This window comes from Ictalurus furcatus, chromosome 28, assembly GCF_023375685.1.
Source record: "Ictalurus furcatus strain D&B chromosome 28, Billie_1.0, whole genome shotgun sequence".
NCBI classification, from domain to species: domain Eukaryota; kingdom Metazoa; phylum Chordata; class Actinopteri; order Siluriformes; family Ictaluridae; genus Ictalurus; species Ictalurus furcatus.
In genome coordinates, this window is record NC_071282.1 from 11,486,602 (window position 1) to 11,513,697 (window position 27,096).

The following is a 27,096-nucleotide window of genomic DNA, read 5'->3' on the forward strand; positions in this document are numbered from 1 at the left end:
ACATGGCATGAGGTCACCAAGAGGGATGCCTAGTGTCTGGTGATGTCTTTGACTTACAGACATTTCAGGCCCAGAGTGCCTAGAGTCTAGTAGAGTTTGTAGATTTTTCTGCCCAAATACAGACTTTATCACCAGTTAATTAGCAGGTTGGTGTGTGTTAGAGCCGAAAATTCACCAATTGCCCTGGAGACTAAAGATTATTTAAAACATATATAGAGTATAAAAACATGCTGATGCTGAATCTTTGGAAATAGTAAATTAATATATACACATTTCCAATGCATGTACAATGAATAAACACACATGCACACACATATATACAGACAGACAGACAGACAGACAGACAGATAGACAGATAGATAGATAGGTAGATAGATAGATGTATTGTAGTATATCAATTAGTCTGTATGCAGCTATACTTTATGTTTTGACAGCCCTTGAATTAACCCTGTTGTCTTATCTGTCACTAAATACCACTACTGCACCCCTGCACACTACAGATTTAATGCATCACTATGAAAAGATTTACAATATAAAACATGCTGGATATAATGATGAAAAATGCAAAAAATATTCAAATGTCAAAAAAAGAAAGAAAATAACAAAACCAATTTCATTGTGTAATTCACTAGTAATATGAACAATTACCTGAACATCCATTTAATTATAATCAGTGCATTTGTGGGAAGACTGCATATAGCTAAATAATAATAATAATAATAATAATAATAATAATAATAATAATAATAATAATTTCCTGGAAAAATAATCTTTGTAGCCTGAAATGAATGACATATTTCTAATTTTACTTTTATATATATAAAAATACTTTAATGTCTACATCTACAAGATGTAATCAGTTGAGACAAATCACAGAACAATTCATGCTTGCACTTATGAGATAATGCACATGTTTGATCATCATGGGGTTAAAGGTGAAGTGAATGTGTTTTCAGTGTGAGACCACCCTTAACTCCTTATTGTCTGGGTGGTAAACTAAGAAGCCATGGAACTGTAAAATAATATCCACCAAAGGGCTTGGTCAGCTGAGTTAACAGAATTCCTCTATTATTGCTGTTTCCAACTATTCATTTATGATTAAGTAGGATCTGGATCCTTCATCCGGATATGTGTCATGGAATATGTATTAGGACTGTCATTCCATGTCCTGGAGTCCATTAAAAGGTTTGGGAGAAAATGTCAATGAGACTGAAAGTCAAACTTGAGTGCCTCGGGTTGTCAAATTGACTGTGGCAATTTAAGCCTTCTCAATTAGACCCATTAGCTGAACCGCTCACGTCCCCTCTCTAAAGCCAATGAGACATACCACACAAACACACGGTAACAGACCCTCCAAATGATTGCGAGCAGTGAGTTTGAATCCCCGCCACAGGCTCGCCTGCAATGTAGAAGCCTAGAACTGCTCCTCTATTGCCCACTAACACAGTAGTGCCGGTGAATGTGATCCCTGCACATTGTTCACTATCACATAATGGGACCTTTTCAGCAAAGGGCCAACAGGCCCACCATGGCAGGGAACAGAGAAGGCGGTGAAGACCCATGGGATGCCTGGGAGACCGCTCTTAAAACCAGGGAAGATTAGAGCGGGTTGAACTTATCTTATTTGTCTTCTTAATGTGCTTTGTCGTTTATAGTTCAATTCACATATAAGCTATTATTAAAGGAAAATCACTGGCACCAGTCATTAAAAAGAATATCTGCATTTGGAATGCTACTACTACCATAACATAAATTAGTGATTTTGATCATTTATGCTTTCTACTTTTAGCTCAAACAGTTCTACATTTCATGTGTGTGCTTTAGGTCTTTAGGATGGTCAAAACAAGCACTTTAGTGTCTCTTCTCCAGCTTTTCAGCACTCTTGCTCCCAGAGGAGGTGAGTCATCCTGCTTATTCCAGTTCCTCCTAACTTATTTTTTACCCACCTTGCTGCTTCATCTGAATAATATTCATCTGAATAATTATTGATAATTAAGTAATATCGCACAAGCAAGAGTGTTGTTGTATGGAAAATCAGGCACGAATGCCGCAGGTAATGACAATGATATTCCGTACAACAGCATGACTGTGAGTATGATATTGCTTTTATACAACAGTTCTATAAACAAGAAATTATATCGTTTTAATATTGAGTAACAGACAGACATTTCAGGCACAATATGTCCAAATATTTTGCTTATTTTTGTTCCATCAACAAAAATGCCATGCACTGCAGACTGACTGACAGCCTGTAGTAAGTGTTTAAAGGTTTCAATGTAACAAAGTATTGCTAGTATTGGAATTTTATGTAGCGAACACAGACAAGTGGAGTGATACAGTGAACTTTACCAGTGCAGTAATACTAAATATTAACACTCTTGGAATAACTCTTGAAATATATCACTTATATCAGGATGTGTTACTGCAAGAAGTATTAGCAAAACAATCAGGGACCAAATCTTGTGATAGGCCGTTTCAATCATAGTTTGAATGCATAATAATTACACATAAGCTGGAATTTGCATGCATAATGCATGGCATAACCATTAGCTTGGTGCGTGAATAAAACAAGCTAGGAAATTTGTGTTTACTACACTGCTTTCTTTTCTTTCTTTCTTAGCTTTCTCTCAGGATATCCTTTACCCCTTTGGACCAGCTCATAGGGACACAGAAACCCCCAAGATGGACGATGGCAGTTCGACAGAAGTTTCTCTATTAATTCCATTTATCTTCTTCAACATCCCCTACCGTGCTCTATATGTGAGTGCAACAGGGAAAAATTGTTTTATACACATACATCTTGCTTCAAATTAATGTGTTAATATAATATACATCCACTGTAGATAAGTATTGTTATCGTGAGTAGGCATAATCTTAATACATCTTAATATAGTTCCTAGAAATATATATAAGTCAACTGTCAGTCCACTAACACTTACATTTCTTATCAAATGTAATCAAAACTAAAAATGAGTACAAAAATATGTACTCATTTTGTAAAATTATAATCCACCAATGCTTCCTACCACACAGGTAAACAACAATGGCGTAATCTCCTTCAACGTTCAGGTGAGCCAGTTTACTCCTGAGCCTTTCCCCCTCAGTGACAGTCGGTCATTTATTGCTCCCTTATGGGCTGATGTGCATAATGGTATCCGTGGGGACGTGTACTATCGTGAGACCACAGAGCCAGAGATCCTAGCAAGAGCTACTCAGGATGTCAGGAAGTATATCAAGACCATGCCATCCTTTACTGCTACCTGGGCTTTTATTGCCACCTGGAACCAGGTCACGTTTTATGGCGGCAGTCAGACAACACCGGTAAAGAAAGGAGGAACATTTCTATTATTTCATTGCCTTATTTCATTTTGAATGGACACATAGATATAGATCTGGTGCCATATAAATGAACACTTACATAATCTAAAAAAATATGCATTTGTCACAGGTGAATACATTCCAGTCAGTGTTAATCTCAGATGGCGTGGTCCACTTTGCCATGTTTAACTTTGGAGAAATTACATGGAGCACAGGGACAGCTAGTGGGGGAGATCCTCTTACTGGCTTGGGAGGAACCACTGCACAGGTAACGTTGTTTTTGAATTTGCTTGGATGTAAATCAGAGTTTTACTTAATAACTGTTTTTATTAATGAAGCACAACATGGTGCCTTGTGTCTGATGTCTCGGACATTATTGACGTTTCTAGTCAGGTTTCAATGGTGGAGATGTCAGTCACTTCTTCAACCTGCCTGGTTCCCGCACAAATGAGGTGGTTAACATTGAGAAAACTACAAATGTCAATGTGCCTGGTCGTTGGTTCTTCCGTGTTGACACAGAACAGATTGACCCAGCCAATGGCTGCAGCTATAATGGTAAAAGCATAATGTCTAAAAAACAGTCCTCTTGTTTAGGTTGTTTATTAAATGTTCTATAATTTTGTAATACTTGAGTGTCTAATTGTTTGAGTGAAGTTTGATTGTGAGTGTTGGTGACTTGGGGTAGATCTATGATTCCTTTCCAGTATTCTGTTGAAGGCAGTTCCTTTATTTCTTGAGTCCAGACTTTTTTTGAATGTCAGGGCAAGCATTACAAAAGGGTAATAAATTACACGCAGGAGTATAAACTACTGTATTGATATTTAATTCATATTTGCTTTTTTTTTTTGCAACATAGAGCAGGGCATTATGTGTTAAGGTGTAGAGACATTCTATAGCTCAGGATTGATTTATGCTTACAAGCCCGTCTCTGTGAGCACGTCAGAATGTAAGTCCCATCAGGTAAAGTAAACCAAGTCAATTCTCACAGAAAATATTTCAGAAGTGTTTTTACTCATCTGTATCCATCAGTATGAGTGACTTTTGTATTGAAGCACTTTAAATAGTGTTTAAATCCACAATTATATCAATTGGATTGACAGATGCGCTAGTTTTATTTTTTTGCTGTGGTCACCTACACCAAGGATGTCCAGTCTTATATGCAAAGGGCCGGTGTAGGGGTAGGTTTTCATTCCAATCAAGCAGGAGCCACACCTGTTTAATTAGTTGATCTTGGCTTTCAATACAGTATCAGATATGGCTTCTGCTTGGTTAAAATGAAAATGTGCACCCACATCAGCCCTTTCTGAATAACTCGTAGCTAATACTACTATTAACGGATTTAAAAGTAGAGAAGGGGCACTTTATTTTTTTTTTTTTTTCACAGTGTATGTGGCCCTGTTGATTTGATGTTATTCTATCAGTGGGGAAGGATTTGAGAAGACTACCCAAAGTTATATAGTTTAAATTGCAAATTGAGAAGGAGTTTTCAGCATTTTTCACTGGTTGTAGGGGAATTACAAGTTTTGACAAGTTTTTTTTTTTTGGCTGGTCAGGCTGGTCTTAGCTGGTCAGTGTTGGTCAGGCTGGTCTTAGCTGGTCAGGCTGGTCTTAGCTGGTCAGTGTTGGTCAGGCTGCTCTTAGCTGGTCAGTGTTGGTCAGGCTGGTCTTAGCTGGTTATTGTTGGTCAGACCGAAATTTTGAAAATAAAAGAGCATTTGGTCAGACAACTTGGTAGAATCCCTCATCCAGAGTGACTTACATTTATACAACTGAGCAGTTGAGGATTAAAGTCCTTGTTCAAGGACCCAGTAGTGGCAACTTGGCAGTGCTTAGATTTGAACTCATGACCTTCCAATCATTAGTCCATTGTCTTAACCACTGAACTAATTTATCGGTGCAGCCTATTTAATAGTTTTATTGTAGAATTTTGAGATATATTTTAGATTATTAACAATTAAAATAAGTAGTTAAGTTATGCTACCCAACCTGCCTGACTACCCTTGTAATTACCTTTGTCAGTAGATGGAACTATCTGATTAATTAGTAAATAGGCAAGATGAACACCAGTTTGACCAGGCTGGGAGACCAGCTGACCCACCCACCATCTAAAACCATCTGAACACCAACTCGGCCAGGCTAGTAGACCAGCTAGGCTTGTTTTAGCTGGGGAGTGAGAGTGGTTTAGAAGGGTTCAAAAACAAAAAGTTAAAATTAAAAACAAAAGGTGCACAAAAGGTGTTTTGGCTTTTCATCACTGTCTAATTCAGTAAATTCTGGTGTGGTTCATGAGACACTGCCCCCTAGAGGACATGCTCACATTATGTGGAAGTATTAAGCTTCCACTTTGTGCAAGTGTTTTGCAGTGTTTGCAGAAGTGTTAATCAGCCCTAACTCATTTTTCATATTCAGGTCGGTTTTATCGACGTGGAGAGGTGTTCTGGCTGTCAGACCAATGTTCGCAACGTTGCAGATGTCTGGATTTGGACAATGAAGTCATTTGCAAGGAGGCTCCATGTGCCCAATTGGAGACATGTGAACAGCAAGAGGGAGCATACTACTGCCAGCCCACCCGAACCAGCACCTGTGTGGTGTTTGGAGACCCCCATTATCACACCTTTGATGGCTTTCTCTATCACTTCCAAGTAAGACTGAATGTGCCTGATTTTGGAAAAGGTATTGCCTGAGTTGTTGTGCATGTGCTGGTCTGGACATATTCTTTGATTTGCACATGCAAACCACAACAAAATAAGCAAGTTATTCTCTTAATGTTGTGATATGATCTCCATTTTTATTGTGCCCATTCCTACAGGGTACCTGCTCTTATCTTCTGGCTCGGCCATGCTGGGAGATGCCTGGTCTCCCATTTTTCAGCATTGAGGCTAAGAATGAAAATCGTGGCACGACTTCCGTGTCCTGGTTAAAAGATGTCACTGTGGAGGTGTATGGCCATCGAGTTACACTACCAAAAGCACCTCTGGGCACTGTAAAGGTGGGTTTCTGTCCCTCATATTTCTGTCATAAGTTGCATAATAGAAGGTAAAATGGCCTACAAAATCAATGTTACATTTACTCAGTTCTCATTCATGGTTTCAGGTGGACAGTCTCTTGAAGACTCTCCCTGTCCAGCTCCAGTTAGGGGCAATTAAGGTATACCAGTCTGGTCTCGCAGTTGTCTTAGAAACTGACTTTGGTCTCTTGGTAACATATGATGGGCAGCACTATGCTTCCATCTCACTTCCCAGCTCCTACTTCAACAATACTTGTGGCTTATGTGGTAACTATAATGATGACCCTGCTGATGACCCTGTGTTGCCAGATGGTTCTTTAGCAGATAGCGTTGTTGAGTTGGGTGGTAGTTGGCGAGCGGAAGACACTGATTTTCGTTGCACAGATGGTTGTGCTCAGAACTGCAGCTTGTGTGAACCAGCAGCTGAAGCGTTTTATTTTCGTCCTGATTACTGTGGGCTCATAAACAAGACTGATGGGCCATTCCGAGATTGTCGGGCTGTGGTGGACCCCACTGCATTTGTATACAGTTGTGTGTATGACATGTGCAGCAATCGTGACAACATCACAACACTCTGCCAGGCTATACAGGCATATGCTTTGGCATGCCAAGCTTTGGGAGTAAACATCAGACCCTGGAGGTCACGTACATTCTGTGGTAAGTCATTCCATGCTTCATGTGTATTGAATGTTTCATGAAATTAAATATTGGTCTTACTATTTTATCAAAATTCATTATGGTTTAAATCTTCAATATCTATTCTTTAACTGCCACTGTTTTTAGCTTTAACATGCCCAGAGAACAGCCACTACCAGGTCTGCACAAATGCTTGCCCCCCTTCCTGCTCCGAACTGACCTCCCACCTATACTGCACACATCCGTGCACAGAGGGCTGCCAGTGTGACCAGGGCTTCGTGCTGAGTGGCAGCCACTGCGTCCGTCACTCTGATTGTGGTTGTGAGCGCAACGGCCTGTACTATGCTCTCAATGAAACCTTTTGGGTAGGTGAGGGGGGTGAGGTGGGCAGCGACTGTTTCCAGCGCTGTGTATGTGGCCCAGCAGGTGAGATCTCCTGCTTTAATGACTCCTGCCAAGACAGCGAGGTGTGCACAGCAGAAGTGGGGTTGCTGGGATGTTATCCTCGTAGAGAGGCCATGTGTTCATTATCTCAGACGTACATCTTAGCTACCTTCGATGGGTCATCCATGCCATTCCCAGATGAGAGCTCCTTCTACTTGGTAAAGACTATGGGGCGCCTGCCAGCCAATGTGTCAGCAGTGGAGGTGAAGATTGGAAGAAAGCTGGTGAATAAGGGTCCGACCTGGAAGAGGCCTGTGGTTATCAGGGTTGCATACCTGGAGGCACAGATTGGTGGCTCTGATTTTGACCTTGTTAAGGTTTGTGGAATTCAAAATTCCTTTAAAATATTTTAATTTGAACAATTACCCATTATAAGCATCTATGCTTTTTATAAGATGTAAGGTGTGAGCAGTGTAGTTGAGGATCTGCTAAGTAAACTTAGCATGTAAGGTCAAATAACAATGATACCTCTCTTGTCTCTCCTTAGGTAAATAGTGAGCAAGTTGTTCTTCCATATGTCCACCCAGTGGAACCACTTATCGTGTACCGTGCTCCTAGCAATGCTACTGTAGTGGAATGGACCGGTCTGATTCAGGCCCGTTACTCCCGCCAAGGCTTTCTCAACATCACCCTCTCCACACTGTTTTACAACTCAACCTGTGGCCTCTGTGGCTTCTTCAATGGAGATCCTGCTGATGACTTGCGTTTGCCGAGTGGTCGCCAGGCTGACACGGCTGACCAATTTGTTGAGGGCTGGAGGGCCATTGCTGATGATCTAACATGCAATGGCGACTGTGATGATCTTTACCGCATGTGTACGGACCTGCGGCTATACCAGAGCCCCTGGCTCTGTGGCAACATCAATGACCCAGGAAACAGCTCATTCCTGGCCTGTCACTTATCTGTGAACCCCTCGCCCTTCTTCAGGAACTGCCTGTATAACATGTGCGTGAAGGAAGGTAACCGCTCAGCTTTGTGCTCTTCCTTGCAGGCCTATGCTTCAGCCTGTCAGGATGCTCAGATCAACTTGGGGCCCTGGAGGAGTGCCACAAATTGCCGTAAGAAATATTTTACCTCAAAAGGCAGTATTATATCAGTAGTGTTTCAGTTTTGCAGTAGTTTTGATATTGTCTTCTCTCTCTCGTGTCCAGCCCTGCCATGCCCAGAAAACAGCCACTTTGATGAGTGCACCACAGCATGCCCACTGACTTGTGAAAATCTGGATGAGCCAGAGGAGCCCTGCCCATACCCTTGCTCCGAAGGCTGTCAGTGTGAAGAAGGCTTTGTGCTCCGTGATGGGCTTTGTGTACCCCGCAGTGACTGTGGCTGCTTCTACCTCGGACGTCAACTAGCCACCAATGACACATTTTGGACTGACTGGGAATGTCAAGAACGCTGTTTCTGCAATGGGACAGACAACAGTGTCTACTGCAACTTTTCACCATGCCACCCTGAGGAATACTGCCAAGAGACCGATGGGCTATTTTTTTGCCAGCCTCGGACTGAGGCTCTGTGTGCAGTAGCTGGATATGGGCATTTCTTGCCTTTTGGAGGTGTCCCATTTGACCTTCAGAGCAGCTGCACACTTCATTTGGTTACCACAGAGTGTGGGGGGTTGGATGAAGATGAGGACATACATGGAGAGTTGGATGGCAGTTTCAGTGCTGAGATAGGACCAAGGGACCTGCCTCAGTTCCAGCTTTCAGCCCGGAATGAGGAGAGAGATACAGGGCAGGCCATCTGGGTGCAGGGTTTTGTGTTGGAGGTTTATGGATATGTGATTGAGGTGTCAAGGAGCTTCAAACATACAGTCATGGTGAGGAATAGATTTACATCTATACTTTGATACATGTCATAATAAGATCAAAGCTTTCTGAATTAAACCCTTTCTTTCTCAGGCTCACCAGTGTAATTTCCCTTATACCAGGCCCTACAGCTGCACAAGAACACAAAGCCATTGAATACTGACCATTTGTACAACTTCTGTTAGGCAAAATATTTCATAATCACAAGAATTTGTCTGTAATGGTCATATTTTTTGGAGGTCAAGCACTTATTATGTCGCAAAGTTATTTTTAATCAAGCAGACAGAACTGAAGACAAAGGAACATGTGAGGGAACATGAGGAATATCGGATTACAATCTATGTCTGTTAACAAGCTGGAGTAAAGTCACACAAAACCCATATGTGAGTGATAGCTGGAAGAAGTTCACAACAGTATCTAAAGATCTGAGGGACTTTAGATCAAATAAAGATAGAGAGAGCAGAGGAAAGATGCTGAAAATTGTTCTCTGGGCCTCTCTATGTAATACAAGATCAGAGAAATGAGAAATAGATGGAGGGAAAAGAAGAAAACTGATCAATTGTGCTCACGTTACTGCTAACAGTAGAAATAATGGAATGGAAATAATGATTACATTTTATAATGTGACTACCTTTCAATTTATCTCTACAAGGTAAATAAAGAGCGTTTTTACCTGCCTCTGAAATTGGGCCCAGGGAAAGTCAACATATACACTCTGGGATTACAGTTACTAGTGGAGACTGACTTTGGACTGAAGGTATAGTAGTATCTTTACTTACTATCACTGTGCTTAGAAAGAACCAAAATTTAACTTTGAGTCACTTTAAGATTCACTACTTCATGTAGTATAAACATGGGGTCTACTAGTAATACAAATGCATAGGACTGTTTCTAACCATCTTTACTTCTTAGGTGGCATTTGACTGGAATACACTACTTCTGCTTTCTCTGCCCCGGAGCATCTTTAATTCCACATGTGGTCTGTGCCAGGGAATGCCCATCTCTGGTCCTGCCCTCAGTGTTAGTGAATGGGGCATGATGTGGGCAGAACGTGACACCTTCTGTCAAGTTGGATGTGGTGATTCCTGCCCACGCTGTGGATTAGTTGAAAGAGGCCTGGCAGCGGATGTCCCTGTGCAGACAATGGATGCCATCAGCAACAATGACATTGAAAACTCTATCCCAGGAAACCGTTTCCACTTGGCTGAGGGCTTGTACGTTTATGTGGAACCAGAGGCAGTGAGGCTATGTGGACTTATTATTGACCGTGGTGGTGTGTTTGCACGGTGTCACAGCAAGGTGGCACCAGCATACTTTTACCAGAGCTGTCTGCAGGATACATGTGTGGACCAGGGAGCACAAGAAACCATCTGTAATTGGTTGCAGATATATGCTAGTACCTGTCAAATCCAGGGGTTGTCTATGATTGGCTGGAGGAGCTCTACTCCATGTGGTGAGACACACAATCAACTTGCCCTTCCACAATGTACACAATGAAACACACACACTTTGAATTTTTAGTTTCACCCTGACTGAAGCTTTACCTTGCGTAAACACATATTTGATTTTTTTTGGGCTACCTCCCTACACAGTAATGCACTGAATGCTTTCTGCCATCATCCCTGTGTATGTGTGTTTGTGTGCGTGTGTTTCTAGTGCTGTCATGCCCAGTTAACAGCCACTACTCAAGCTGTATGATGGTATGCCAGCCCCAGTGTGCTCCAGCACGAGGCCAGAGAGACTGCAACCAGCACTGTGTGGAAGGTTGCCAGTGTGATCAAGGTTATGTGCTCAATGGCAAAAGCTGCATCCTTAACCAGAACTGTGGCTGCTATACTGACAGCAAGTACTACGAGGTGAGAGAGGTCTTTGAGGTGGGCATGGCATATTTCAAGGGCATAAAGAGATTATTCAAACAGGCAGAACAATGAACAACATTGTGGCTTATTGAGATGGGTGCTTTAAGTGTTACAAGAGCCACAGTACAGGTGTATAAGATTCTATATGTTTCAGATGTCACACTGGAAGATGGTATTAAAGTACAATAATGTTATTGTGATGGCAAAGAATATAAGACCATCACAGTTTTAGGTGAAGGTGCATTATATCAATCCAATTCAGGATTTTTGGCATGCCTTTCTCAATTAAAATATAGTCAAATCATAGCAAAATCAAAGTTCAAAGTTCTGAAAGCTCTACAATCCTCTACAGTTCTCCCTTTGTCTCCTGCTCACCTTAGCCTAAGCAGTTGTTTTGGAACAACGATTGCACCAAGCGTTGCCAGTGCATTGGCCGCAACTTGATCCAATGTGACCCTCGCCGCTGTAAGGCTGAGGAAGAGTGTGTATTACGCCATGGCGTCCGTGGCTGCTTCGCCCGTCGCAACCAGCACTGTGTGGCATCAGGTGGTGGTGTTTTCCGCACATTCGATGGTGCTTCCCTCCGCCTGCCTGCCTCCTGTTCCTTTGTCCTGTCTACTATCTGCCACAAGTTGCCCGAACTCTCCTTCCAGCTCATTGCCAATTTTGACAAGTGGAGCACACCCAATCTTACCACCATCTCTCATGCCTACCTCTACATCAATGAGGAGAATATCCTCATCTCTGGCAACACTGTTAAGGTCCGTAAACTTTAAAAATCTTAATAATGTTGTGTCCATTGCTCTTACAGCTCGAAAGAAATCATGGTTGTCATAGTCATTTCTCATTGCCATTATTATAGTTATGGGGGAAAAGTTGATGTTCTGTTCACTATATAACTTCAATTATTAGCAACTTAAACTATTTATGGAAATAGGCAAACAAAACCTAATTCATCTTCCTCATGCCAGGTGTGTGTGGACAAAGGACAGTGTAAATCAAAGAATGAATTTTATACCCACTAAGACGACCTTCTTTTCAAAATTTATGTACATAATTAACACTTATTATATGAGCAACTGTCTATTATGATACTGAATTGTCCTTGCCCCTCAATCTCTTTTTAGGTAAATGGTACCCCAGTGTCTGTGCCTTTCGTAACAGGCCTGATGACTCGCGTCTCCACATCTGAAGGTTTTCTGGTGATCGACACGCCACAGGACATCCAGGTCCGCTATAACCGTTTCAACACACTTAGTATCACCATGGGACCACGGCTACAGAACAAGGTGTGTGGTTTGTGTGGAAACTTTAATGGTGACCCCACTGATGATTACATCACCTCCCGTGGCAAACCAGCACTTAGTGCACTGGAGCTTGCACAGAGTTGGAAGACCAATGGTATGCAGAACAGGTGTGTGGCTTTTTAATAGAATGTCTTTTTATGAATTTTTCTCTCTCATTCTTTCTATCAGTTCTCAAACTTTCTCTCACCCTCATGATCATTTATTTCTCAGTTCACTCACTTACTCTCTCTTTTTTGTTTAGATTTTTCTAAAAATTGCTTTCGTTCTCTCAATCTTTCTCTCTCTTTCCCACTCTACCTGTGTGTATTTGCAGCTGTGATGAAACTCAGTATGTGGCTTTGGCCCAGTCCTGTGATAACACAGACATTTTGGAGCTGCAGGGTGAAGACAGCTGTTTGAAACTTACCCAGCCAAAGGGCTTTTTCCAGCCGTGTCACGGCCTTTTGGACCCACAACCGTTCTACCAATCCTGCTACCTTGATGGCTGCTACAACCACCGCAGGGCACAGGTTTGCGGCTCCATGGCTGCCTATGCTGAGGCGTGCCGCTCCTTTGGCACACTCACCACCAAGTGGATTGCCCAGGAGAACTGCTGTAAGGGCACACTGCCACCTACCAGACAGGAGGGGGAAGTGTGTTTGTGGGAGGTAATGGGTGGTGGGACAAAAGCATGAAAAGATTACTTTAACTCGGACTAGTAAAAACTTCCAATTTCCCAATAACTGTAAGAAGCAATCTTTTTAACAGTAAATTATGCATTAATGCTATAATGACTGGGGCAGACATGCTAGCTAACTGACTGAAATATAGGCTAGAGGCTGGCATCACTGATATAAAGCATTAACAGCTCCCTAAATTGAACGTCATCACAAACTCAGTATATATACAGAGCCCTCCAGAATTATTAGGACCCTTCATAACAATGAGCAGACTATTGTGTAAAATATATAGAACATACCAGAAACTTTCTGTTGCCTTTAATAATGTAAAGTATCCCCGAGATTGCACACATGTAAAACCCTTTTATAATCCATTAACAAAACCAAAGAACAAAGAACTTTCAACACAAAAGACAGAGGTGGTTTATGACTTGCATGAAACAACAACAAATCATGCAATCTAGTAAGTACCAGGATATTTAAGCTGAAACCCTGGTTGCTTCTGCCAGGAGGTACAGACTTGGCTATAGATAGAGCAATCAAGAAGAAGATGAACCAGATATAATTCCAAATCAACACAAAAACTGCTATAGAAACATAAACTCAGTGTTTTGCAATGATTATATAAGTCGCGGGATTTGAAGCCTACTGAAAACCTGGGTTCTGAATTGAACAAGGAAAGTCCACATGTACAAAATATTCTGCATGGAGGAGTGGACCAAGATAAGGGTCTCCAAACTTTTTCAGACATAGCCCCTTTTACTAGCATGACTAGCCAGCAACCTGTAGCATTACGTTAACTATGTAGTGCACAAAAATAATTTAATTCTGGCTTTGTAACTTTGTAACAACAGGGCTAGTCTAACATTAGCATAGACTGTAATAAAACTTTGAATGTTGAACATAGTATTACCTTATTATATATTTTTTTAAGTTTTTTTTTTTTAATCTTATATTACCTTATAACTTCTAGTGAAGTCATATTGGCTAATGTAGAAAATCCATGAACAAGGAAAAAAGAAGAGTTTAACCCTGGCTATTTACCGGATTTATTAATAATATCATCTTTTCTCTCATCTGCCCATCTGTAATCTATTTTGGCATAGCAATGAAAGTAGAGAGAGAGTGTGTGTGTGTGTGTGTGTGTGTGTGTGTGTGTGCTAACTTTGTGCCTGGACATGTCTTTAGCAGAATGGATCTATGACCCCTGTGCAGGGGAGATCTGCACAAACAACACATGTGAGCAGGAGAATGGAGGAGACCTGTGTGGCTGCCCAGAACTTCCCAGCACAGAAATTAGTAAGCAGCATGATTATTTTTGAGCCCTAATACCAGAGACCATTAGTCCTCATATCAGAGACATTATCCTTATTTTCTTTTCTCCAACCCAAAAGCAGCAGACAGACTTCATGACCCTTAACCTATCGCCTATATACAATGAAGATAACACAAAGGATACAAAGGATATCAAGCTACATAAGCGCTGTATTCCGTACTAGTTTCTTTGAAGGACAGGAAACATGCTGGTTAATACCTTAACTAATACATCTTAAATTGTTACCTCAGGACGTAGGTGCTTATACTGTGGATACAATTACAGCTAAATGCAAATGACGTGGCTAAGCATGACAAGCAGGCAGCTTTTATATGCTGAAACATCAAAAGGGAAAGGATGAAGCAAGAAGACCCAGAGAATGTTCTTGCCACTGTAAAATTAATGCGACTTTCATTATATGGGTTTTGTGATTATCTTTCCGGAAACAAGTTTGCTATTGGATAGGGTGACCATATTCTGGTTTTACAAAAAGAAGATAGTGTTACTATGAATGCAAACTTTAATACACTAATAAATATTAGATGTCCATTAGTGTACCTTCTACCATCATTTATACATTTGAATGACCATGTAATACGAAGCAATGTGATAACATGAAATTAGAAAGGACCTTATATGGCCATGGGATGACTCAGAACAGCTGTCATTTCCTGCTATTGTCAAGCAACTGTTTGATGCTGTACACAAAAGTGTTCACTGAGAGTAGGCTAATGGTTGAGAGGAAGGAATTTGGCTAAAACTTGCTGCCTTTTATAATCGACCAATTGGTGTGTGAGAAGGTGGGAATTACAGAGTACTCATAATGAAACTAAAGCCAAATCCCGGACATTTTCTCAAATTTAGAAATCCCAGCCGGACGCTTCTTTAAGATGCGAAAAAGAGGACATGTCTGGGAAAAAGAGGACATATGGTCACCCTACCATTGGATTTGTCATACAAACCGGTTACTGCATGCAGCCTTCATCACGTGAATATATACTCAGCAAAAAAAGAAACGTCCTCTCACATTCAACTGCTTTTATTTTCTGCAAATTTCTTAACGTGTAAATATTTGTATTAACATAAAAACATTCAACAACTGAGACATAAACTGAACAAGTTTCACAGACATTTGACGAACAGAAATGGAATAACGAGTCCCTGAACAAAGGGGGGGGGGGGTCAATATTAATAGTAACAGTCAGTATCTGGTGGCCACCAGCTGCTTTAAATACTACAGTGCATCTCATCCTCATGGACTGCACCAGATTTGTCAGTTCTTGCTGTGAGATGTTACTCCACATCTGATGCTCTCCACATCTGCAGTCCTCATGCCTCCCTGCAGCAGGCCTATGGCATGTTCATGCAGGTGAGCAGGAACCCTAGGCATCTTTCTTCTGGAGTTTTTCAGAGTCAGTAGAAAGGTCTCTTTAGTGTCCTAAGTTATTGTAACTGTGACCTTAATTACCTACCGCCTGTAAACTGTTAGTGTCTTAAGGACTGTTCCACAGGTGCATGTGCAATAATTGTTTATGGTTCATTGAAGAAGCATGAAAAACATTGTTAAACCCTTTCCAATAAAGAACTGCAAAGCTCATTTGGATTTTTACAAAATTATCTTTAAAATACAGTCTCCTGAAAAAGGGATGTTTCTTTTTTTGCTGAGTTTAGTTAGCGAGCTGCCACAGGTGCTAGAGACAAGGCTAGGCTTCTGCTATGTATATTGGGTCATTAACACTAATACTTGTCACACTGTATGAGATGATTCTAATAACTTCTTGACCAAATTCTTTAACAGACTGCGATAATGTGTGCCAATGTCAGATTATATGATAAATTTGTGATTAAAGAAAATTACTACATTCTCTTTGCATCATCAATAAGCATGTACAGAAAATGGTAAGATAATAAAGATATTTTTGCTACCCATAGGCATATTTTGTTTACGTTTTGCCATTGCCACTACTGTAGTTGTAGCTGTCCTGTGAGTTTCACATCACCCTATGTCGTCTTCTTATTACATTTTAGCAGTGGTTACACTGAGACTAGAACCAAACAAACAAACAAATAAATAAATAAAAATACTGACACAGCCAGACTGTTGTTTTCGGCTGTCTTGGTCGCAATGGCATTAAAATCGACTGCCAGTCTCAACTCTGAGTGTAAAAGAATTATTTTCTGGTGAGCGATCTTTGTCTGCGACGTGTCAGAAATACGTTGTGACTTCAGATAGCTTGGTGGGACATTTTTATGGGGCATTGTTTATAGAGCTGCAATAACTAATCGATAAAATCGATAATGAAAATCATGGTCAACAAATGTCATTATCAATGAGTTCATCTGCATGGGGCATGTTTATTCATTGCATTACTTCTGTTCTGAAAACATGCATCGGAGAATACAGACCAAAAAAAGTTGTGTCCCAAATGACGTACTATACACTTACACTATGCAGTATGTACTATACTGTCTCGTGTATGAATTTTAGAAGGGTAGTATCATCTCAAATGGAACACTAGCGTTTTTTTTACTAACTGAAAGTAGAAGCCGTTTCCCAGTTGATGGCACATGACATGAAATGCATGCAATGCAACGCCGCTAGCTTTAGCAGAATACCCAGAGCCAACGAAAATTTATTTCTTCATTTTACTGTTTGTCAACGTTACCTTTTATGCCCAACATGACCTCAGTCACCATCAAATCCCCACCAAAGCGGAGCTTGTGTAGCACAGAAGCACGACAGTGCTGCACAAGCACAAACTTATGTTTAGATCCAAAATGCTCCACTGTGTACAAGGGGTTGGGGGCTAAAAAGGTTTAATTTGCATTTAATTCAACCGTATTAAATTCTGGCTCACCACACATACTACACAAAAATGTAAGACCCAACCAAAAAACCTGACACCATAGATAGACATGGGCCTAAAAATGCCATTCTGATGCTCAAATCTGAATGGAACTCATGCCAATGCAACTGTCATGCTAAATATCATTATTTCCATCGTGAATGGCCTGTATTAAGACTACATGCAAAACCATTAAAGAGTATGTCTAAAAAAAACATTGACAAATGTACCAAATAAGCTAAGCCTAAGAAACAGACGGTCACATTCACCTAATAGCAATTTTTTTTATATACACATACCAAATCTTTACATTAACAAACAGTTGTGTTAATGTAAAGTTTTAGTTTGAAGCTTATATTTGTAACATTGATTTTATTTCAAATAACAAAAAATGGTACTGAAAGTTTGCCATAAAAAAAATAGGCTGATTAATCGATTATAAATAATCGTTAGTTGCAGCCCTAATTTTTTACTCCCTTACACAGTACAGTGTATGATGGCTGCAACAGTTTAATGCCATTGCAACAGAAGACAACAAATGACAAAGTTCTGGCATGATCAGAATTTTTTTTACTGTGTGGAAGCTGCTGCGATGCCATAGGATGAACCAAACCTCAAGGGGCCAGCTTCAAACGGTGAACTGTAAATGGAACATGCTTATAGACATGGTAATATCTGGGGGGGAATAATATTTTTCCTCATTTTCTGCACCAGACCCTGGAATGAGCTGATTTATAAGCAGAACATAGTGATATCCTTTAATTGCAGATCTGATGTTAGAGGATCTTCATTATATAATCTGTCATGGAGGATGCATTTTATCTGTTATAGTATTCAACCAGGATTTTATTGGCATCATCTCGTATCGTGTGATTGTAAAATCAGCTTTGACCCAAAATTAGACACCTCTTGTCATGGAAATGAACAGTAAAAGCCAAAAATTCACTGATGATGAACTTTAAGGATTCGGGCTCTACAGATATAGGGCATAGGGTGTATAACTGTTTTGTTATGCAGTGCATAAGAGCACAAAGGCAATTTCTATAAAGTTGGTTTGTGACATTGTCTGTAGTTAAAAGCTCCTGACAATTAAAGTCATACTTGGTTATGGACACTCACATGTGTAGTTGCCAAAACAACCTGACAAATCTGTTTTGGTTATTTCCACCAAAGAACACAAACTACTTATGTCTCTTTTTTTCAGAATTCAACATTTTTTTCCATCAGCCTATACTTATTCATGTAGATAGAAACATGACCCTGTATAACTGGAAATAATTGTGAGTGGACAGATTTACGTATAATGACTTGACTAGTAGGATGTATTCTCAGTACTAGGATTAAACAGACCATCATGTTAGATTACCAATAGAATAAGTGGCAATCTTCCACATATAAATAACTGTATTATTTGCATTTGGGTAGCCAGGAGCAACAATTATTTTTTACTTTTCAGAGGCAATATATATTTTTAATATTTGAAAATAATCAAGACCTCAAAACAAGACCACATTCACCAGGTAAAATTTCTCTTTATTTCATTGTAATTTCTATTGAACAGGTGAGGATGACATTATTCAAGCTGAGGTGACATGCAAACATGCTCAGATGGAGGTGTCTATCTCAAAGTGTCGCCTCTTCCAGCTCGGCTTTGAGAGGGAGGATGTGCGTATCAATGACCAGCGTTGCTCTGGCATCGAGGGTGAAGACTTTATCTCCTTCCACATCAACAACACCAAAGGCTATTGTGGCTCCATAGTGCAGGTGCACCAACTCTCACTACCTAGCATAACAGTTTGAGACATGCAAATACATGCAACACTGGAAAGTTTGTAAGCTACATTATGCGATCAGGTCTTCAAAATATCTAACCAACAGACAAGCCTATTTAGATAAATATAACATTTATTCTATGTCTTAGAAAGCCAGTTGGTGGTCTCCTGCTTCTAACACACCACATTCAGTCCACAAACGCCTTGATAGTTAGCTGATAAGTTGAAAGTTGTATTAAATAAGACACAATGCTAAATACTGTAGTAGTGCTTTTACTCTTCAGGAATGGAGTGTGACATGAGAGTGCTATTCTTTATTGCATATGGAACATGGTGAATAGGATATAGCTTTTCACAATCTAGTCAAGTATACAAGTTTGAATTGAACTAAAACTTGATATTTATATGTACATTTACAGCATTTGACATATGTCCTTATATTACAAACGAATGTGTATTTCCTAGGCAATTTAAGAATTACAATTTCAGTTCCAACAGTCTACCTTCACTACACAGAACTTTCATTTCATTATTAACATTATTAACTAATGCAAAATAATTTCTAATTCAGTCTTCATTTTTCAAGTATAAGTGTTATTTAAGCTTTTAATACAATGTTAGTTATTACCGATAGTGGCTAAATTATCAGTCCTACTCATAATGTGTTATAATCCCTACTGCTTTCAGTAAAAGCCGAGCAACTTTTGATTCATATTAGTGAAGAGTAATGTAATCTTGTTTGGTAAATAGAATTTGACAAAGCCATAGTTGTTTTCCAAGACAACTAATTAAATGAAATCATTAATGGTACTTGACTATGGCTGGACACTACTGTATATAAAAGGATTGTGACTTCTAAATAGTGTAGTTACATAAATAAATAAATAAAATATGAACTTAACCATACTTTTAAATGTAAAACCCATGGGAACTTTATTATGAGTGTACAAATTTTCCATTTACATCTTGAAAATAAAGCAATCTAGTAAGCCGTAAACCACTCTGTAATTATTATAATAGATATGGCAGTAATTAGTTTTTTTTTCTTCTTCTTCTTTTGTCTGTATTGACTTTGAGACTGTTTCTCATAATGCAGTCTTCATTATGCACTCATTCAGAGCAAATTATTTCCTCTGAGGAAGTAATTCAATTCCAAACCACTGACATTGTGACTGCTCTGTGTGTGGGTCTTTGTGTCCAGTCGAATGGCACGCACATCATGTACAAGAACACGGTGTGGATCGAGAGCGTGAATAACACAGGGAGTGTGGTGACCCGTGACAAGACCATCAATGTGGAGTTCTCTTGCGCTTACGAGCTGGACATTAAGATCTCCCTGGAGACAGTGCTCAAGCCCATGCTGAGGTCAGAGGTCAATTGAGGTTATTAACCTACATCTCACAATGGCTCCATGATTGCACAAAGGCCTTATTCATGAGTCCTAACCTTGTATTTGTTATAGTTGGTAGATGTAATCGGGGAAAGTTGCAGTATTTGACATTGAATCTCTGTTTGTCATAGTTTTGTTTTGTTTTAACAAGTAAGCTTGCAATGTATGTTTAAACTATCAGTCATTTAAAAAAAAAAATTGTAATAACTAACTTATTACAGCCCAAAGTGCATTAAATAGCGATAACAATAGTTGTATTACTCATACATTTGAAGAAGATTCATGTTTTTGTTCCAGTCTACAGTACATCATTAAACATGTTTGAACATGCTCTCTCTCGCTCTCTCTCTCACACTCTCACTCTCTCTGATTCCACAGTGTAATTAACCTCACCCTCCCCACCCAGGAGGGGAACTTCATTACCAAGATGGCTCTTTATAAAAACGCCTCGTATCGGCAGCCGTACCGTGAGGGCGAGGTGGTGCTCAGTACACGAGACGTGCTATTCGTGGGCGTTTTTGTGGAAGGAGCCGATGACAGCCAGCTCATCCTCATAGTGAATATGTGCTGGGCCACACCATCACGCTATAGCAGTGACCGCCTCCGCTACATCATCATAGAGAGAGGGTGAACAAGCACTCACAAACACACGTGCACTATTATAGTATTTATGTTTTTAATTGTTGCTTAAGGACAGTAGGTATAATATAGTATAATGTGTATATATATATATATATATATATATATATATATATATATATATATATATATATATATAGTAGGTAAAGTATAGTATAATGTATAGTAGGTATAGTAGGTAAAGTAGTATTGTTATACTATATATTGACTATACCTAGTAGGTATAGTAGGTAAAGTAGTATTGTTGCTTAAAGACAGTTACAGTATTTGAACCATTTTTTTCCTGCCTTGGCACATTATTTGGCACATAATTTAAAAAATAATCCCAGGACACACCACTAGCAAGGACTACCAATACCATGTGTAACATACTATACTCAAGAGATGTTTAGAATCTATGTGCAGACTTTATTAACAATACCAAAACACCGTCGAAAATCCAAAATGGTAGAGCAGACAAGGGTCAGGGTCATTGGCTTATCCTCTGGTTTTGGTGTTTTATGCCCAAAGAATAGTCAGGTATACACGCAAAGGGTCTAAATGCATTCGAGACAATCAGGGATAAATTAGGCTCAGAACTTACACACCTATGAGATTAAGACTTTGCAATGACATGCTGAAAACTGTGCATTTGTGTACTGTGAAATGAGATGAAAAGAAAACGGAAGTCAGATGTTGTGTTAGAACTCCTTTTTTGTTTCCCTGGGGTAAAAATATGAGGTTGTGCACAGGGAAAAATGCCTTTGAAGATTGTATACAAGGAAAATTCCCCCATACATGTATGATTTGGGACTGTGTTGTGGCAATCCTGAAATAGGGATGTTCTTTCTGTACAAGTATGGGTAGGTTAATGAACAGATATTTGGTTAACTACTCAGAGAGGTGAAAAACTTCTTTAAATTGGCCTTTTTCATATTTTCTCAATGACTTCATGTGGACATAGAGCATAATGAATGCCTGAGTAATGATATCAGTATTCAAATATCAGCACCTCAAACAGTTAAAAGGGTGATTATATGTACGCACCCCTAATTTCAATTCCTGTGGCCTAGGCTGAAGAGGGAAGTTCCCATGTCCAAATCTAAAAGACCTTGAAATGTTCTGGTACAAGTGTATTTATGCTTGCTGACATTACAGGAAGAGGTAAAATATTGTGTTTAAATAAAGCTATTCGGTTCCCAGTGTGAGTACATTTGCCTCGCACCTCCAGGGTCGGGGGTTCGATTTCCACCTCTGCTCTGTGTGCGCAGAGTTTGCATGTTCTCCCTGTGCTTCGGGGGTTTCCTCCGGGTACTCAGGTTTCCTCCCGCAGGACAAAGACATGTGTTGTAGGTTGATTGGTATCTCTAAATTGTCCATATTGTGTGAATGTGTGTGCGAGTGTGCCCTGCGATGGATTGGCACCACGTCCAGGGTGGCTCCCGCCGTGTGCCCCGAGTCCCATGGCATAGGCTCCAGACTCCCCCGTTACCCTGTGTAGGATAAGCGGTACAGACAATGGATGGATGAATGGATAGTTCCACTCGTGTTTATTCAAACTATCACTACTTGCATACATTTTCATTTTATGTATTAATTTTTGCTTATTTTTCTGAAGAGTGCCAATTGTACTGGAGTTGATGTGAAATTAATCACATTGCATCTGTGAAAAACACTAAGATAAAATGGTATAATCGGTTAATCTCCTGTTACTACACGGTTTCAATTTAAAAGTGTGACAATACTGATTGTTACTTACTTCAGCCAACAAGAGTAAAGGACGACATCTCTGCTTTTTATGAAAAACCTCATTTTTCTGGATTCTAGACTTACTAACTGTCGCAAAATGCTTAAGACACAACCTTGTGATGTATACTCTTACTATAACAGTAGCCATTGTTGAAAGGGTCATGTGTCTCTACTGTTATGGGCTAATCCATGAGAGTATGTTGGTTTCAGGTGTCCCAACATTAAAGACAACACTATTGGCATGGCGGAGAATGGCGTGTCTCTGACCTGCCGCTTTCACGTCACTGTGTTTAAGTTCATCGGCGATTATGATGAGGTGCACCTTCACTGCGATGTCACCTTGTGTGACTCCGAGACCAATGCATGCAAAGTGGTGAGAACACACACACACACACACACACACACAGAGGACCTGTTTTTAATCCTCACTAGGTCAACATGTATGGACCTGTATGATACTAATTATTGAAGGATACAATACTTACAATTATATCACAGCACCGTGGAAGGCATGATTGGTTTTCTATAACAGCAGCTCTGACAGAAGTTCAGGCTGCAAGACAAAACCAAGACAAAACCATATTAAGACACACCTGTTCTAATATGTCACTGTTTCCATAGTAACAACTTACACAGGGACTTGTATGGCAGATGCTATACATAAACATATGCAAATATTGTTATGTTGTAATTTTCTCTGAGATGTTAGTTGAGCACGCTTGAAAGGAGTCTCCAGTGTCAGCACTTTGTAACAGTCAGGTTTTCTGGTATGGGAAGGTCTTCAAGAGGAGGACACTGCTGTTCCTCAGTAACAGCTGCATTGTTAAGTACACGAGAGAGGGAAAAAAAAGACTAGTGAGGAAACGACTGTTTTTATGACCATAGTGTAAGCAAAAAAAAAAAAAAAGGTAAAACCATTATGTATTCTCTGCATTTTCATGACGTCGATTACAGGCAGTAACCATCAAAGAATGACCAGTTATAAAATAATTTTTTTTTAAAAAGACAGAGAGTTGAGGTGAGTTCTGGTGTAATATCTAATCAAATCAGCCCAAACCATTTCCTTTCAGGCTGAGTGATATTAGATTCAACTTATAGATTCCACGTCAATATTTCCAGTGCACTTCTGTGGGCTTCACTCACACATGTGAACCTCTACACCTGATAATGTTTATATCATCTTATTTCATGTCTCTGTGATGGCAGTAATTGTAATAAATACTATTAATTAAATGATATTCAGTGGACAATTACCTGTTAACTGTCTGATTCACATTTTCTAGCCATAACTGAGTTATCTCTTCTTATTTGTTACATATACAGTGCTGTGCAAAAGTTTTAGGCACCCTATTTTTTTTAGTACAACTTTGTTATAGATTTTTTTATTTTATTTCTTTCTACATTATCGAGTCAGTACAAAAAAACATTTTAGATTCCCAAACATTAGATTTCTAGCACAAAATGAAATGTTACAGAGAAATGTTTGTATGTCATTAAAGAAAGCAGCATATTAGGTAAGAGACACTTTTCAGACAAAAAACATAATGAAGGCTGTTGGATTTTGCTGCAAAAATATGAAGCAAGTGCAACAATGACAGTCTCCAGAAGAACTGTGGCTGGTTCTGCAAGATGCTCAATGAAACTTACAGCTCATTTCCTTATAAAACTGCACTAATTATACCAAAGACTACTATTTTTATTTTATTTTTTATCACACCAAATATGGACTTTGTTATATTTACTACTGTTTACGGCTCTTTACTGTATTTTTAAAAATGTAGAAACATTTAATTTCATTATTTTGAATTCATCTTTGCTCTATAACATTTCTTTGCATGTGCATAAAACTTTTTCACAGTACTGTATAATAATTCCGTCAGTTATGTTTAGTTAGTGTTCAAGGTAATTAGCCTATTTATACCAAAGCACGGTGACATTAATAGTTTACGTCCATAAAACTGGTTTGGTAGAAATGGGGCAGGGCTTTGCTTTTTTCTGGCAATTTATTGTTATATGTATATATTATATTTATTCCTAGAACTGTCCACACAACAGAAGGAGCTACAGTGACTACAGTCAGCAAAAAGAACACATACTGTCCGTGGGACCAATCAGAAAACGAGGTACTGTGTGTGTGAGTGGGTGCGTGTGCATATGTGGGTGTGGGTGTGTGGGTGTGTGCATGCAAACATTTGTGAGCATATGGCAAGTGGATAATTTATTTAATTCATTCATTCATCTTCAGTAACATCTTATCCTGGTCAAGGTAAGTGTTAGATCCAGAGTCTATCCCTGAAACACTGGCCATGAGCAGTGCTTGAATTCTGGCAAAGTTCTTGGGGCACCCCAACCCCTGTCAAAATTCACAAAACAAAACAAAAAAAAGAAATCTCCAGAGTGACCTGATTATGTAATTATTTGATCTACTTTAGTACTTACTTTTTTTTCCTTCTAATTATGTTAGATGGCTAGTTACAACTAATTACAGTTACAGTCTAATAGTGAGCTAGAAAGATAGACTATTGCATATTAAAATGATAACCTAGGGACTGTTCAGAGATAAATGCTTATTCAGTGTTAATAAATTAGGTGTACCAAACAATAATTAAAAAAAGAGAATTATATTTTACCTTCATCGTGAGGTGAAAATGAGGATCCACTCGTCTGGTGCACCTGAGCCCATCTAATTTGGATTACTCACTGGGACAAATAACAGACAATGTTTATGTTTACCGTATTCTAGTTTCAATGAAACACCAGGGGACCCTAAGGTTTTTTTTTTTTTTTTTGCCTTATATGGGGTCCCTTAACACTTATGGGGGGTCCAGGACACCCCCCCCTCCGGATTCGACCACTGGTCATGCGGCAGGAACACACCCTGGATGACAATCCAATGCCGGGGTCCCATGGACACACACAGTCACACACTCAGTCACACACTCATTTACACCTAGGGGCAATGATAATGAGGCCTGAAATATACTGCATGTGTGAGGAACTGAGCAAGGGAATTGCATTTGCAGCCAAACTGTATGTGTGTGTGTGTGTGTGTGTGTGTGTGTGTGTGTTGCAGAATCAGACTGGTGTGAGGAAGAAAATGGAGGTTGTGAGCAGATCTGCACTAGTCAGGTATCAGGCCCAGTGTGTAGCTGTGTGACTGGAATGCTACAGAGAGACGGGAAGAGTTGCCGTGGTGAGCGCCACAAACACACATACACACAGACAAAACAAAACAAAAAAGTTTTCTACAAAAGAGCTCTAAAAAAAAACAAAAAAAAACCCAAAAAAAAACGATGATAACAACGGTTTATTCATTAACATGATTGACTTAAAGCATTATAAGGCACTACAGAAAACCATTCCACCCACTCACACAAACACCTTCTTGGCATATTCTATGTCAGCACATTGTTCTTTCGCAATCAAGTTCTGACAATTTCCTGTCATTCTAAATGCATGTGAGTTTGACATAAGCAGAGAAGACATGATTTGTACGCCCCATACATCTCCCGCACCATGCATAACATCACCGACAAGACACATTGTTCACCTGTAAAAACCCCTGAGAGTAAAATGCTAGAAATCGCATTACATATCACGTGTTCTATCTGTCCATCCATCCATCCATCCATCCAGCCAGCTCACCCATTCAACCATCCACACACACATACACACCACACACACACAAACCATCCATCCATCTATCCACCCATCCATCAAATTCAGTAGAAGTCTATCTATTTATTTGTTTATTTATTCATCTATTTGATCATGTATATCAGAGATTCAGAAGGTATCTGTCTATCTATCTATCTATCTATGACTTGTTCTGATTCTTTTCCTCTGACTCTCTCTATCTTTCTCTGAGTTTGCACTGACTGATCCCACACATCTTTTCCTCTCTATCTTTTTTCCATAGTTACCAGTTCCAGCACAGTTCTCCAGCCCCTCGCTCCCCTGGTTGCCATTGGCATCTGCGTCATGCTTCTGATACACACACACACGCCTCTGTGTTTTTCTCCAGCAAAGCTTAACGCCAACTAAACCATGGCCGGGCTGAGGAGAGGCGGCAAAAACAAGGGGGGGGGGGGGGGCTGAGAAAGCAAGATAGAAAGAAAACAAGGAGAGGAGGAGTGCATGTTTCAACCACACACTGCAAAGAACTGTGATTAAACACTCCTCATTCTGCTGCATGGACACTTGAAAAGCAAACCAGCGTGTGTAAAATAGATTCGAAAACCCTTGTTCAAAAAAATCTTGGCATTAGCAAACACACGCAGCCCCCCAGAAAAGAAAAAATCCATCTCAATTTATTAGATATAGATGCTCAGCTACTAAATACACAGATTAGCATAGAGAGATTAGTGAGAT

General features: G+C 39.7%; 1 protein-coding gene across 1 annotated transcript; it reads left to right on the forward strand.

Moving 5' to 3' along the window:
• Positions 1-998: 998 nt before the first annotated feature.
• Positions 999-26,770, forward strand: tecta (tectorin alpha). The gene is made up of 25 exons (XM_053618649.1): positions 999-1,897; positions 2,621-2,760; positions 3,034-3,321; positions 3,449-3,586; positions 3,708-3,873; positions 5,728-5,960; positions 6,128-6,307; positions 6,412-6,982; positions 7,109-7,722; positions 7,893-8,463; positions 8,557-9,221; positions 9,863-9,967; positions 10,123-10,663; positions 10,867-11,066; positions 11,450-11,830; positions 12,197-12,483; positions 12,690-12,970; positions 14,224-14,334; positions 18,758-18,960; positions 20,170-20,333; positions 20,737-20,985; positions 22,936-23,098; positions 24,764-24,848; positions 25,799-25,918; positions 26,645-26,770. Exons 1-25 carry the CDS (start codon positions 1,834-1,836, stop codon positions 26,767-26,769), a joined length of 6,645 nt encoding a protein of 2,214 aa, XP_053474624.1. The 5' UTR covers positions 999-1,833; the 3' UTR covers position 26,770.
• Positions 26,771-27,096: the final 326 nt, after the last annotated feature.

What these genes read in the sequence shown, in the direction of transcription:
- tecta (XM_053618649.1), top strand. Translation starts at nt 1,834, where the DNA reads ATGGTCAAAACAAGCACTTTAGTGTCTCTTCTCCAGCTTTTCAGCACT. An exon ending in TCTCTGGCAACACTGTTAAG is followed by an intron (nt 11,831 to 12,196) that starts GTCCGTAAACTT and finishes ATCTCTTTTTAG; the next exon opens with GTAAATGGTACCCCAGTGTC. An exon ending in ACCAATGGTATGCAGAACAG is followed by an intron (nt 12,484 to 12,689) that starts GTGTGTGGCTTT and finishes GTGTATTTGCAG; the next exon opens with CTGTGATGAAACTCAGTATG.